Below are 13,199 nucleotides of genomic sequence, written 5' to 3'. Positions count from 1 at the left end.
TATAAAAAATAAATAAAAATAATTTTTTGCAAATAAAGACAATAATGAGATGTCACTTCAATCTTGTGAGAATGTCATACATCAGAAAAAGTAGCAGCAGCAAATATTGGAGAGGTTGTGGGGACAAAGGAACCCTCCTGTACTGCTAATGGGAATGTAAGTTGATCCAACCCCTGTAGAGAGCAGTCTGGACAACTCTCAGAAGGCTAGAAGTGGACTTACGCTATAACCCTGCAACTCCTCTCCTGGGAATATATCCTAAGGAACCGAACACACCCATCCAAAAAGATCTGTGTATACTTATGTTCATAGTAGCACAATTTGTAATAGCCAAAACCTGAAAGCAACACAGGTGTCGAACAGATGAATGGCTGAACAAGTTGTGGTATATATATAATGAAATACTACTCAGTTATTAAAAATGGTGATTTCACCTTCTTCACTCCATTTTGGATGGGGCTTGAAGGAATCATGTTAGTGCCAAGTCAGGAAGAGATGGATGAATATGGGATGATCTCACTCACAGACAGAAGCTGAAAAACAAGAACAGAAGGAAAAACACAAAACAGAACTTGGACTGGAGTATGTGTACTACACCAAAGTTCAGGTCCTGGAACATGATGGCAGATGACCTAAAGGGGGGCTGAATTGTTATGTGGAAAACTGAGAAATGTTAAACATGTACAAATTATTGTATTTTATTGTACACTGCAAACCATTAATCTCCAATAAAAAAATTAAAAAATAATATTTCAGTACATGAATATACTAATTCATCCTTTTCCTTTGGCTTCTTCTTCTAGCGTTTGCCCTTCTTCCGTAGCCAGTCAACAGCGTCAGTTTGAACCTGATGTAAAGTTTCGAGACCTCCTTTGAATCTGGAGAGGTGGCAGTCGTTGACTATGTGGGTCATAGTCTGTCTGTAGCCGCAGGGGCAGTTCGGGTCGTCTCTGGCTCCCCAGTGATGGAACATAGCGGTGCACCGGCCATGGCCTGTTCGATATCGACTGAGGAGGGCCCAATCATAACGTGCTAGGTCAAAGCCGGGTTGACGCTTGCAGGGGTCTGTGATGAGGTGTTTGTTCTTTACCTCAGCTGATTGCCAACTCTGTTTCCAAGAGTCTGGAACAGAGAAGTTCAGTGTAGGCGTAGGAGACCAGATTGGATGACGAGACGTCAAGCTTATTTCACGTCACATGATTCTCTCAAGGGTCATCTATGTTGCAGCAAAGAAGTTCTCATTATTTTTGACTGCTGAATAGTAGTCCATTGTAGTGGAAGTAGTGTACTTCCTCAATTATTCATGTGTCACTGGACATTTGGATTGGTCCCAAAATTTGGTTATTACAATAATGCTGCAATGAACATATATGTGCATAAATCTCTTCTGACAAGTGTTTTTGTGTTCTTTGCACAGGCACTCAGGAAAGAAATTGCCAGATCCTATGATAGGACTTTTATATTTTATTTATTTTTCCTTTTTGTTGCCCTTTTTTATTGTTGTTGTTATTGATGACATTGTTGTTAAGATAGGACAGGGAGAAATGGAGTCAGGAGGGAAAGACAGAGAGGGGGAGAGAAAGATAGACACCAGACAACCTCCTTCACCACCTGTGAAGCGACTCCCCTGCAGGTGGGGAGCCCGGGGCTGGAACCCGGATACTTATGCCAGGCCTTGCACTTTGCGCCATGTGCGTTTAACCTGCAGTGCCACCACTGACTCCCTTTTTTAATGTTTTGAGGCATCTCCAGTCTGTTTCCTGCAGGGGTTGAGCGACAAAGCACTTCCACCAACAGTGTGGAAGGATTCCTTTTCCCCACATGCTCGCCACCAGCTGTTTCTGTTCTTTTTAATGTATGCAATTCTCACAGGTGTGAGGTGGCGTTGCATTGTCGTCTTGATTTGCATCCCTCTGATAATCAGTAACTGAGCATTTTTGCATGTCTGTTGACCAACTCAGTCTGTTTAGATCTTATGTCTTAATATCTTTTTTTTTTCTTTCTTTCCCTGCTGAGTTTCGTGCTGAGTTTCTGCTGAGACCTTTACATATTTTAGTTATCAACCCTTTGTATATTGTGTGGTATGTAAACCTCCCCTTCTGTAGGGCATTTTGATTTTGGTGATAATTCCTTGTGCTGTGGGAAGCCTTTTGGCTTTTTGCAACCCCACTGGTTAATTTTCGCTTTTGTTTTCCTTACTGTTGGACTCCAATCTCAGAAAATATTTCTGAAACAGACATGGTGATGTACTCTGCCAATGTTTTCTTCTATGTATCTTATGGTTTCTGGTCTAATGTCTAATTAGGTCTTTAACTCATTTCGAGTTGACTTTTTGTGCACGTTAATGTGTGGTGACTCTGCTTCATCCTTTGTATGTCACGATGCAGTTTTTCAAGTAGCATTTGATGTTCTGAGCGCCTTAGTCATAGATTAAATGTCCATATGAGTGGAGGATTCTTTCCTGGCTTTTCGATTCCATTTGTTTGTATGTGTGTTTTTGTTCCAGTATCCCTTATTCATTATTATATACCCACAGTGTAGTTTGAAATCAGGAAGTATGATGTTTGCATTCTTGCCCCTTTTACTCAGGACTGCTTTATCAATTCTGGGACTTTTGTGACTCTAGATAAGATTTTGTAGTGTTTGCTCTATTTTTTTTTTTTTTTTTTGCTTCCAGGGTTATTTCTGGGGCTCGGTGCCTGCACTACAAATCCATTGCTCCTGGAGGCCATTATTTTACATTTTGTTGCCCTTGTTGTTGCCGTTATTATTGTTTCCATTGATGTCGTTGTTGGATAGGACAGGGAGAAATGGAGAGAGGAAGGGAAAACAGAGAGGGGGAGAGAAAGATAGATACCCGCAGACCTGTTTCACCACTTGTGAAGCAACCCCTCTGCAGGTGGGGAGCTGAGACTCAAACTGCATCCTTACCCCAGTTCTTGGGCTTCGTGCCATGTGCGCTTAACCCGTTGCGATACCAACCACTCCCTATTTGCTCTATTTTTAAAAAAAGTTCAGTGGCTCTTCAATAGGAATTGCATTGAATCTGTATATTTCTCTATGCAGGATGAAAATTTTCATGATGTTAACTCTTTCTATTTTCTTGTGTTCTATTTCTTTTAGTAAATGTTTCATAGCCTCCACTACGCAAGTCTTTCACCCCCTTTGTTAAATTTATTCCCAGAAAAATATATTTTAATAGGATTTCCTTTTATTTTTATATATTTATTTATTTTGTATAAAGATAGAGAGAAATTTGGAGGGGAGGGGAAAGTGAGATGCCTGCAGTACTGTTTCCCACCTATGAAGCTTTCCCCATGCAGGTAGGGACCACGGGGCTTGAGCATGGATCCTTGCACATTACATGTGCACTCCACCAGGTCTGCCACCATCCAGCCCCCTTTAATTGGCACTGACTTAAAAAATGTATTTATTTATTATTGGATAGAGACAGACAGAAATTGAGAGAGGAAGAGATAGACACCTGCAACCCTGCTTCACCACTTGTGAAGCTTTGCCCTTCAGGTGTGGACCAGGAACTTGAACCTGTGTCCTTGCACATTGTGATGTGTATGCTTAACCAGGTGCACCACCACCTGGCTCGGGCACTGAGTTTTTTTAATTTTAAAGATCTTATTGACTTTATTCAACAGTTCACGAGTCAAGCAGCATCTAATCTAGCAGATAGAAATAAATTGTGAGGGACTGAACAAAATGAAGGGCTTTTATAGACAGAAGGAAGTAGATATAAGGAGGGCATATTCGACCAAAAATAAAACCCATCAAATTGGTTATTACAAGCCTACTGCATGAAGTAATGGCAGGGGTTGGTGAGGGGGGACCTTACTTTACTTGTTGCCAATCAGCCAATTCTCTTCCATATATATATGTATATGTATATATATGTATATGTATATATGAAAAAGCAGAACTGTAAGTCATCTCATTTGGTGATAAGTGGTTTAACAAATTTTCTCTGTATTTGGAAATAGTTGGTTGACTTGTTTGAATCACTGAGAATAAAAAAGATGGTCTAGCAGGGAGTGAATATGTAATATAAATATTGGAATAGGTCAATGTCAAACTACTGAGAACATTTTAAGTCACAAGAATGATTTGCACTTTTTCATTTTTAGAAAATCTTAAGTAGTAAGCCCTCATGTGGGCCTTTCCAGAAACTTGCTCTCATCATAAAACAGTGATGACAGGGATGGCCCCTGTCTTCAAAGGAAGGCTGGAGTATCCTGCCCTGGCAGTCAAGGAAGACTGGTCCTTAAATGAGTGCAGCCTACAGTGTTCCCAGTTTCAGCTGTGACCATGAACTATGAGCTCTGGTGATATATATCTATATATATCCTGGGTCAGGTAAATGAAAGTAAATAGTTAATTTTGTCCATAGACTTTTTTTTTCAAGAATGGGAGCTACTTACTGGCCTAATTCAACTTTCTAGCCCTTTTCTATACTCTGACATCATTTTCTCAGACAATATTTCTATCCAACTTCATGCTAGCTATCAAATTCATGCAAAACTACCATAGCCATGGGTCTCTAGAAACATGTGTAAATTGGATTTCTTAGCGCTCTTCCAACCCAAAATCCCTAATCTCATCTGCTCTATTCCTGTTCATCTGTTTTTGGTTTCTGTTCATTAAGCTTTTTGTCTCATTTTATGTCCTGCCACCTTCCAGACTCTGAGTTACAGATGCCACCATGATTTCATCCTGACTTCTCTGGAAAGATGACCTCACTAGTGTGTCCTGGAACCATAGCTCTCCAGAGCTCTACCCTACTAGGGAAAGATAGAAAAAGTCTGGGGGGATGCACTGACCCATGTCCAGTGAGTGGGTTAGTGGAGAAGCATTTACAGAAGCTAGAACTCTCACCATCTGCACCCCCAAAACAACTGATCCATACTCTCATTGGGGGAAAAATGATAGGAGGAAAAGGATAAGAGTTTAGTCACAAGAGTCAGGTGGTAGTGCAGTGGGTTAAGTGCACGTGGCGCAAAGCACAAGGACTGGCATAAGGATCCCGGTTCGAGCCCCTGGCTCCCCACCTGCAGGGGAGTCACTTCACAGGTGGTGAAGCAGGTCTGCAGGTGTCTATCTTTCTCTTCCCCTCTCTGTTTTCCCCTCCTCTCTCCATTTCTCTCTGTCCTACCCAACAACAATGACATTAATAACTACAACAATAAAACAACAATGGCAACAAAAGGGAATACAAAATAAATAAATAAATAAAAGAAAAAGAGTTCAGTTACAAATTACACTTATATATTTGTATATCAAATTACATAACAGAACTTGGAATAATCACAATTTAAGAAGTCAAATGAAAATTATAGTCATTACCTTGTCCAAGTAACTGTGTACACTGTTTGGCAAATGTTCTACATTTTCCACCATAACAGTAGGAGTCACCTGAATTACAATGGTACCCATTTTGTGCATAAGTATCTGGCACACAGAGTGAAGATTTCCCATTACAATATTCAGGGAAATCACATTCAGGATCAGCTGCTTTTCTACACAATGTGCCAATTGGTTTATACTAGAAGGAAAAATAAACATACAAAATAATTACACATCAATGATATATTTTCTTTCTCTTCAGACTTTAACTGTCCTATTTTTCCTTTTTTGACCTTTTATTTTTATTATTGATTTAACAATGGTTGACAAGATTATAAGATTTCAGGGGTACAGCCCCACAGTATGCACCATCAAAGTTCTGTGCTCTCCCCCCTACCCCAGTGATAACCCCACAGTTCTCACAAAGAGATAGTTGGGCTAATTCTTGCTTTTATTCATTTATTTTTGTTTACAAGTTCATGTGTTTCAGTTCAGTATACTCTACATGAGAGAAACTATCTAGTAGATGTCTAATCACCCCCTTACTTGTTTCATTAAGCATTAAAACCCACTTTTTATTTGCATTTTTCTTGCTCAAACTTTATATTGAAATACATTGGCTTATCATGATAATAGTTCAGTGTACAGTTTTAATGTATATTTAATTCGTAAGTATGCATTTACATATATCTTTATACATTTAGACAGTTCTACCTGTGTTATATTTTGTTGACTTCATGTATTTCAAATTATTTATACTGTACATATAAGTGCAATCACACAGCACTTGACTTTCAGAGAAATTTAGGTCATTTGATAACAGATATAAACTATGGCAATAAGAATACCTGAACACAAACACCAAATTAAAGAGCTTCAAGATACTATATATAAGAAGAATGTAAAAAAAAAAGCAGTAAGAAAGATTAAAAAGTACTAAAGAGAAAAATGACAACATTTAACAATACAGAGAGGAATGTATGCATGTGAATATATTATACATAAAGGTATTAGATATGTTGTTGGTATGCTTCTAATTCTGCTTCTAAAAACCCCTTCTGTTTCATTTGGTTTAATCCCCCTTGCTTAACACTGTATTCTATTTACATAACCATTGTTAACTAAGCACTGGCATGCCTGCATGGCATTGGTTTGATCCCACTTAAAGCTGCGGTCTATTTACATAAACCACTGTTAACTAAGCACCACCCTCCCTCCAGGGCATTGGTGGTTCAGTGGTAGAATTCTCACCTGCTCCACCCCCTCTCACACCCTGATTTTCACCAATCTCTTTTTGATCCACCTTCTCTACATCACATCCTGTTTACACCTTACTTGGCAAGTATATTAGTTCAGTTTAGTTTAGCTTAGCTTGGCTTAGATTATGTTGCGTTCTGCATAATAAAGACTGATCTGTGTACCACTCAGCCATGAGTCCCTGGTCTTCTGACTCCTGCCCACGAAGCCAGCCCAACATAATGGTGCCTGAACAGGGACCGGCACCCATGTGGGGCCTAACCCACCCATCCCCCAGATAAGTAAACTTGGCTACCCATCCGCCATGGGTTGCCTTTCTACTTATGAAAAGGTTTGCCATAGCCTCTACTGTTTCATTATGAGACAGTTTTCTCTGTCTCTGGAACATTTTGCTCTGGGCCACAATATGTAATATACTATGTATAAAACATTCAAGAGAGTTTTCCTTAAATTGTTTTTTATATGTTTATTTATTCATTCCCTTTTGTTGCCCTTGTTTTTTTATTGTTGTAGTTATTATTGTTGTTATTGATGTCGTCATTGTTGGATAGGACACAGAGAAATGGAGAGAGGAGGGGAAGATAGAGAGGAGGAGAGGAAGATAGACACCTGCATAACTGCTTCACCACTTGTGAAGTGGCTCCCCTGCAGGTAGGAAGCTGGGGGCTTGAACTGTGATCCTTAAATTGTTTTTATCTCAGGGTGGAGCTAAGATGGCAACTTGGGAGCAGCAACTGCTGTGAGCTCCATAATGCAGCAGGTTGTGACCTGGGATTATCTGGACAGGGTAGGATACTGGGCCTTCAGTAGGAGGGTTAACAAGGGGTGGTCAAGGTGACACCAAAAAGGAGTCCTATAACCCACTCTTGGGCTGTCAAACAGAGGCCAAGGGGACAAAGAAAGGGAAATATTTTGATTATTTCTGAGCTCACCTCTTCCCCCCAGAACCAGCCCTAAGGGCTGGACAGCCACTTCTGGCAGGCCTCCCTCTGAACTGTTTTCTTTACCGAGGTTATGGGCTCACCAGGGTGTCATCCCAAGCCTTTCCCTTTTTGTTTAATTTCTATCTTTTTTTAAGTGGCTGGAGCTCTATTTTAGTTACAAATACCTGACCAATCAGAGCCTCATCCCTGCATGAAAAGGACTATCTGGAGGGTTTTTGGTTTTTTTTTTTGGATACTTCTTAAAATTGGCTGTCTTTGCTTAGGCTACCTGCAGCCAATCTGGAGTGCTCCAAGCTGCAGACTGACTATTAGGGTTTTTTACTCTATTTAATTTTATTATTACTATTATTATACATGCATGTTACCTTCCCCCCCTCCTTCAGGTTGACCAAAATAAACTGTTGTTTTTTTTTTTCCACTGCTAGGTTACTGGGTGTCCTATCAATTGTGAGAGGAACTTGTTTCTCTCTACCTCTTCCTTCCACTCTCCTTTTTTCCTTCTCTTAGCTAATTAAAACAAACAAAAAAACAAAACCCCCAAAAAACAAAAAAAAAAACTCCTTCACTGATCTTCCTTTTTTTTTTTTTTCTTCTTTTCTCTTCCTTCCTCCTCCTTTTGCTTTTGGAATTCACTGATACTCATTTGTGAATTATTTTGGGGAAGAAATCTGACTCAGAGTGGACTGTGTGTGTATGTGTGTCTCTTCTCTACTTCCCTTTCTACTCTTTCTATCCATAGAATTTATAGTGGACAGTAGATTTGCATAATTGTCTATTTTTTACTTTCCCTTTTTTCCTTTATCTTTCTTTTTCTTTCAGATTTGGTTGCTATTTTTTCTTGGGCTGGAGGTGTTGTTTGGCTAACTGGTATTGGTTGAACTGCATCAATCCTTGCTTCAGTTGCTATTGTTGTAATTTTTGAGGTTGGTAACTGCATTTGTGAAAGGTCTTTTGTATAGCATAGCGTGTACTCAAAACACAACTAAAGAACGACAGAACAGAAAAGTAAAAACCACATCAATAAAAAAAATGGTTAAATAAAGAGCAAATAAAACTTCTACCACAATGAGTCAGGACAAGAGCCCAGAAGAAACTCCAAATCACTCAGAAGTAACCATAAATAAGAAAAGTATGCAAGTAATAATAAACCTAATAATCACAGAAATTAAGACAACTATGGAGGAAAGGGCTATCAGAATTAGGGAACAACAGATGAGATGCTCAAAGAAAATATAAGCTACCTCTAGGTAATTAGAGAACTGAAAGCTGAAATGGCTGAGCTAAAAGGCCAATTAGCAGAACAAGATAATACTATAACTGAACTGAAGAAAGAAGCTGAGGGAAGGGAAAGCAGGCTAATAGAAGCAGAAAACAGAATTAGCCAGACAGAAGATGAGCTAGAGAAAATTGAGAAAGAGGTAAAAGAGTCCAAAAAGAGATTGATAGACACTGAAAACAACAACAGAGACATATGGGATAATCTCAAAAGAAGAAACATTTGTATCATTAGTCTACCAGAGGAAGAAAGAGAGGAAGGGGAAGTAAACATTCTAGAGGAAATAATAAAAGAAAACTTCCCAGACCTAAACAACAGAAAGGACATTAAGATTCAAGAGGCACAGAGAGCCCCAAACAGAATCATCCCATACCTGAAGACACCAAGACACATCACAGTTACATTGAAAAGAAGCAAGTATAAAGAAATGATCCTAAAGGCTGCAAGAGAAAAACAAAAAGTCACATACAGGGGAAAATCCATAAGACTATCAGCAAATTTCTCCACTCAAACTCTAAAGGCCAGAAGAGAATGGTAAGATATCTATCGAGCCCTGAATGAAAAAGGGTTTCAACCAAGGATAATATATCCTGCCAGACTTTCATTCAAACTAGATGGAGGGATCAAAACCTTCTCAGACAGACAACAGTTAAAGGAGGCAACCATCACCAAGCCTGCCCTGAAAGAGGTACTAAAAGACCTCTTATAAACAAGAACATCACTATAATATTTGCCATATATCAGAGCAAATAATGAGTTGTTGAATAATGACAGTGCAATACCTTAAATCCATAATATCAATAAATGTCAATACCTTAATCTCACCCATTAAAAGGCATAGAGTGGGACGATGGATCAGAAAACATAACCCAACCATATGCTGTGTACAAGAATCCCACCTGACCCAACAAGAGAAACAAACTTAAAGTGAAAGGATGGAAAACTATCATACAGTCTAATGGACTACAAAAAGCAGGGATAGCCATTCTCATCTCGGAAACAATAGACTTTAAATTAAATAAACTAATAAAAGATAGGAAAGGCCATTACACAATGATTAGAGGATCAATCAACCAAAAACATTTAACACTTATTAACATCTATGCACCCAATGAGTGACCATCTAAATATATCAAACACCTATTGAAAGAACTGAAAAATACATCAATAGTAATACAATAATAGTGGGAGATTTTAACATCCTACTCTTACACTTAGATCAATGAAGCAGAGAATAAACAAAGAAACAAGAGAATTAAATGAAGAGATGGACAGACTAGACCTCCTGGACATTTTTAGAGTTCTTCACACCACAAAACTGGAATACATATTCTTTTCAAATACACACAGAATATCCTCAAGGACAGACCATGTGTTAGGCTATAAAGACAGTATCAACAAATTAAAGAGCATTGAAATCACCCCAAGTATTTTCTCAGACCAGACTGGAGTAAAGCTAACATTCAACAACAAACAGAAAATTACTAAAAGTCACAGAATTTGGAAACTCAACACCATACTGATTAAGAACTTCTGAGTGAGAGAGACACTCAAGCAAGAAATTCAAATGTTCCTGAAAACAAATGAAAATGAAGACACAAGCTATCAAAATATTTGGGACACACCTAAAGCATTACTGAGAGGGAAACTCATCACCATTAAATCACATAAGAGAAACAAAACAGTCTGGTACTAGAACAAAAACAGGCACACAGATCAGTGTAACAGAATTGAAAGCCCAGAACTAAACCCTCACACCTATGAAGATCTAATCTTTGATAAGGGGGCCCAAAGTATTAAATGGAGAAAGGAAGCTCTCTTCAATAAATGGTGCTGGGATAACTGGATTGAAACATGCAGAAGAATGAAACTGAACCACTTTATCTCACCAGAAACATAAATCAGCTCCAAATGGACCAAGGACCTGGATGTTATACCAGAAACAATCAAATGCTTAGAGGAAAACATTGGTTGAACACTTTCCCACCTAAACCTTAAGGACATCTTTGATGATACAAACCCAGTTGCAAGGAAGACTAAAGCAGAAACAAATCGATGAGTCTACATTAAATTGAAAAGCTTCTGCACAGCCAAAGATACTATCACACAAACTAGTTGACCCCTCACAGAATGGGAGATCGTCACATGTCATACATCAGACAAGAGACTAATCACCAAAATATACAAAGAGCTCAGCAAACTTAGCAACAACAACAACAACAAAAAAACAAATGACGCCATCCAAAAATGGGCAGAGGATATGAACAGAATATTCACTACAGAAGAGATGCAAAAGGCTAACAAGCACATGAAAATTTGCTCCAGATCACTGATTGTCAGAGAAATGCAAATTAAGACAACACTGAGACACCACCTCACCCCTGTGAGAATGGCATACATCAAAAAGGACAGCAGCAACAAATGCTGGAGAGGCTGTGGGGACAGAGGAACTCTTCTGCACTGCTGGTGGGAATTTAAATTGACCCAATCTTTGTGGAGAGTAGTCTGGAGAACTTTCACAAGGCTAGACATGGACCTTCCATATGACCCAGTAATTTGTCTCTTGGGGATATACCCCAAGGACTCCATATTTTGCAAATGCTTCCTCGTATGGTCAACAAATTTCTAAATCAAATTCTTCAGGTGATATGTGAGAAGACTTGACACAATATGTAGAAGGCAGCTATTCTCGCCACTATACCACCAATGCAGACATGACACAATATGTATCATCCAAGTTTATGCACTTAATACCAAATTGAAACTAGTCATCAGAACTGTTTCTGAAAAGAATAGAAAAGTTCCTAAGGCTTGACCATGGAGTAACAGCAGAAACAAAGTCATTCCTTAAAACAAGGTATGACAACAAGTGAATTTACCTAATTTTGTCAAATTATAGCTGAGAGTTCTGAAGAGGCACAACTGGTCTCAGTTGGGAGCTTGTGAGTGTGGGTATGATCAAGGGGTTTAAAAAAAGGCATGGACAAAAGCCAAGCACATAAAAAAAACTGTAAATGCTAACAGTGCTATATTTGCAGCACTCAGTAGATTATAGTGCTGGCTGTGGGAGGGCAAGGAAGCTCTGGGCTATTTAAAAAATTTTTTTCTTTCTTTTATTGGAAGGATTAATGGTCTATAGCAAATGCTGTTGGTACATGTGTGAAATTTTTCAGTTTTCTGCAAAACACTCAAATTCCCCACCTAGCTCCTCATCCACTGTCATGTACCAGAACCTGAAAGTCCCTCTTTTTTCCTGAGGCCTTTACTTTGGTGCAATACACTACACCCAGTCCAAGTTTTGCTTTGTGCCTCTCCTTTCTGTTCTTATTTTTCAACTTCTGTCAGTGAGTGAGATCATCCCATATTTATCAGTCTCTCTCTGGATTCACTTAACACAATTCCTTCAAGCTCTATCCAAGATGAGGTGAAGAAGGTGAATTAATAATTTTTCATAAATGAGTCATATATATATATATATATACACTTTTTAGGCACTTATCTGTTGTTAGACACCTTCCAGGTTTTGGCTATTACAAATTGTGCTATTATGAACTGTGTTGTTCCTTAAGATATATTTCCAATAGAGAAATTGCAGGATCATAGGGTAAGTTCACTTCTAGCCTTTCAACATTATGTTGCATAGTAACAGTGAAGGTGGGCAACCCTGTCTAGTACATGATCTAAGTAGGAATGCTTCCAGTGTCTCATCATTGAGTATAATGTTTGCTCTATATGCACTTCACTAAGTTAAGGAATTTTCCATTTTTTGTAATTTTGATCATGAAGGGATATTGGATTTTGTCAAAGGCTTTCTTTGCATCTATTGAGATAATCATGTGGTTTTTGGTTTTACTTTTATTGATGTGGTGGATAACATTGATTGATTTACTTATATTGAACTAGCAAAGGATCTTTGGGATAAATCTCACTGGTCATGATGTACAGTCTTTAATATACTGCTGTACCAGTTAGCTAGAATTTTGTTCAATATTTTAGCATCTTTGTTTTACAGAGATATTAGTCTGTAGTTTTCTTTTTTTGTTGTACCTCAATCTGCTTTTGGTATCTGGGTGATGTTAGCTTCAGAGAGGGGGAAGAGAGTATTCCTGTACTTTAATATATTGGAAGAGCTTGAAAAGTACAGGTGTCGATGGCTTCACAAACAAATTCTACAAAGCCTTCAGGAAACAGTTAATACCCATAATTCTAAAGCTTTTCCACAAGATCGAAGAAACAGGAACACTCTCTTCCACCTTCTGTGAAGCCAAGATCACCCTGATACCAAAAGCAGATAGGGACACAGCAAAAAAGGAAAACTACAGACCAATATCTCTGATGAACATAGATGCCAAAATATTAAACAAGATCTT

The 13,199-nt window shown here is 38.6% G+C and overlaps 1 protein-coding gene across 2 annotated transcripts in view; it reads right to left on the bottom strand.

Annotated features, from left to right (window-relative positions):
* The window catches only part of LOC103107901 (disintegrin and metalloproteinase domain-containing protein 5-like), an 84,375-nt gene that overhangs the window by 29,327 nt on the left and 41,849 nt on the right, over positions 1-13,199 (bottom strand). For both annotated transcript variants that reach the window (XM_060182287.1, XM_060182297.1), the window contains one exon: positions 5,353-5,551. In XM_060182287.1, the coding sequence (XP_060038270.1) occupies positions 5,353-5,551 (199 nt within the window). The remainder of the gene's footprint in view (positions 1-5,352; positions 5,552-13,199) is intronic.

Source organism: Erinaceus europaeus, chromosome 2 (assembly GCF_950295315.1).
Source record: "Erinaceus europaeus chromosome 2, mEriEur2.1, whole genome shotgun sequence".
NCBI classification, from domain to species: Eukaryota; Metazoa; Chordata; class Mammalia; order Eulipotyphla; family Erinaceidae; genus Erinaceus; species Erinaceus europaeus.
Note: the sequence above shows the minus strand (reverse complement) of the source record. Positions and strands in the feature narration are given on the sequence as shown.